Raw genomic sequence first — 1,870 nt, forward strand, 5'->3', positions numbered from 1 at the left:
AGAAAATGATTTAAAAAATGGTTGAAACAGAATTAGAAGTGCAAAATCATGATTATCTGAGACTAAATCAATGTTCCTCTTCAGTCTACCCACAATGTCACGATTATAAAGGTCAGCTGTGACGTCACAGCTCAAACTCCCCGTCCTTTTGATTAGAGGCTGGCAAAATAATTTGTTTCTGATTAGAGACCAGTTGAAAAACATGGAACAAATATTGGATATGAAAGAATAAATGCAAGCAAAATATAAAAAAAAAATTCTGTAACCAAAGAAATAATATTATGAGTTTCCTTCTGTGATTTGGAAATGCATGATGAGATGTCAACAACGAGTGATTAGAAGCACGACTTTTTTCGTCTGTTGGCTTTGTCGTTTTTTTTAAATCTTTAAAATTTAAAAAAATCTTTTAAATTCTAAAAAAAGGCCTAGAGTTGAAATATTCTTTTGTTTCTTAGCTTCTAAAAATGTTTTTCTAGTGTCTGACAGACGAGTACTCGTAGGTTATGTGTACTTCTTCATTTTTATTTCAGTACGAGTTTTACGGCACTTGCAACACAATACGGTCATATAAGTGCCGGAGATTAGAGGTGTTACAAGAGAGTAACAAACACAAAAATGAAGGAGGGGAGATAAGGAAGATAGAGGTTTTGATAGGAAAGAAGAAACAAACTACACCAGAGGACCTGCCTACCTCCCACAACAACACAACAACAACAACAACAACAACAACAACATTAACTACCACAACAACTACAACAACAACACCCACCACCACCACAACAGCCACCACCACCACCACCACAACAGCCACCACCACCACCACCACAACAACCACAACAACCACCAAAAAAAAAACTAAAAAAAACAACTAAAACAAACAAGAACAAAGACTACAACAACACTATGACGTCATTTATTCCTCCCTACGTGTCCGTTCTGTCGTTCCGAAGGTTTCTTCCCCCTGGTGGGCCCGCTAAACATGATGTCGTCCCAGCGCACTCGCCAGTTCATGTCTGCCAACTCCGCCTCCAGTTTGAAGTGTCTGCCGGAGAAAAAAAATAAATTTAAAAAATTTAAAAAACGGCATTTAAAAACAAAAACGTTAATTAATTCATAATTTTAAAACTTTTTTTAAGTTGAGGTTTTACGGCGCTTGCATGGCAACACAATAAGATTATATAAGTGCCGAAGATTAGAGGTGTTACAAGAGAGTAATAAACACAAAAAAAGAAGGAGGAGAGACAAAGACGATAGATGTCTGATAGAAAGATGAAGCAAACCACACCAGAGCACCCGCCAACCACCCACTGCCGGTGAAAAACAAACAAACCAAAACATGTAAACAAAATCAATTATTAATTAATTAATTATATTAGTTTTAAACGTACTTTTTCTTTGTTCTTTTTTAATGTAATGTCCTCATTGACACAAGTTAGATAAGTTAATATTGGTGTTGGATTTCTGTCCTTTACGTTTTGGGTTAGGGTTATCGCGGGAAGAAAGGGAACATGGTATGGCACTGTATGAGTGGTATGGTATGGTGTAATATGGTGTGGTAATGCATGGTTTGGTATGGTATGATATGGTAAGGTATGAGTGGTATGGTATGGTGTAATATGGTGTGGTAATGCATGGTGTGGTATGGTATGATATGGTAAGGTATGAGTGGTATGGTATGGTGTAATATGGTGTGGTAATGCATGGTGTGGTATGGTATGGTATGGTAAGGTATGGTAAGGTATGGTATGGTGTAATATGGTGTGGTAATGCATGGTGTGGTAAGGTATGGTATGGTATGGTATGGTATGGTATGGTATGGTATGGTAAGGTATGGTAAGGTAAGGTATGGTATGGTGTAATATGGTGTGGT

General features: G+C 37.2%; 1 protein-coding gene across 1 annotated transcript in view; it reads right to left on the bottom strand.

Moving 5' to 3' along the window:
* LOC101846550 (atrial natriuretic peptide receptor 1) overlaps positions 1–1,870 on the bottom strand; it is a gene marked incomplete at its 5' end in the record, with an annotated part of 41,090 nt that overhangs the window by 31,210 nt on the left and 8,010 nt on the right. Inside the window, 1 exon segment of the mRNA XM_035973472.1 lies at positions 928–1,042. Coding sequence (XP_035829365.1) covers positions 928–1,042 — 115 coding nt within the window.

The sequence above is a fragment of the Aplysia californica genome, unplaced genomic scaffold, assembly GCF_000002075.1.
Source record: "Aplysia californica isolate F4 #8 unplaced genomic scaffold, AplCal3.0 scaffold01262, whole genome shotgun sequence".
Lineage (NCBI taxonomy): Eukaryota > Metazoa > Mollusca > Gastropoda > Aplysiida > Aplysiidae > Aplysia > Aplysia californica.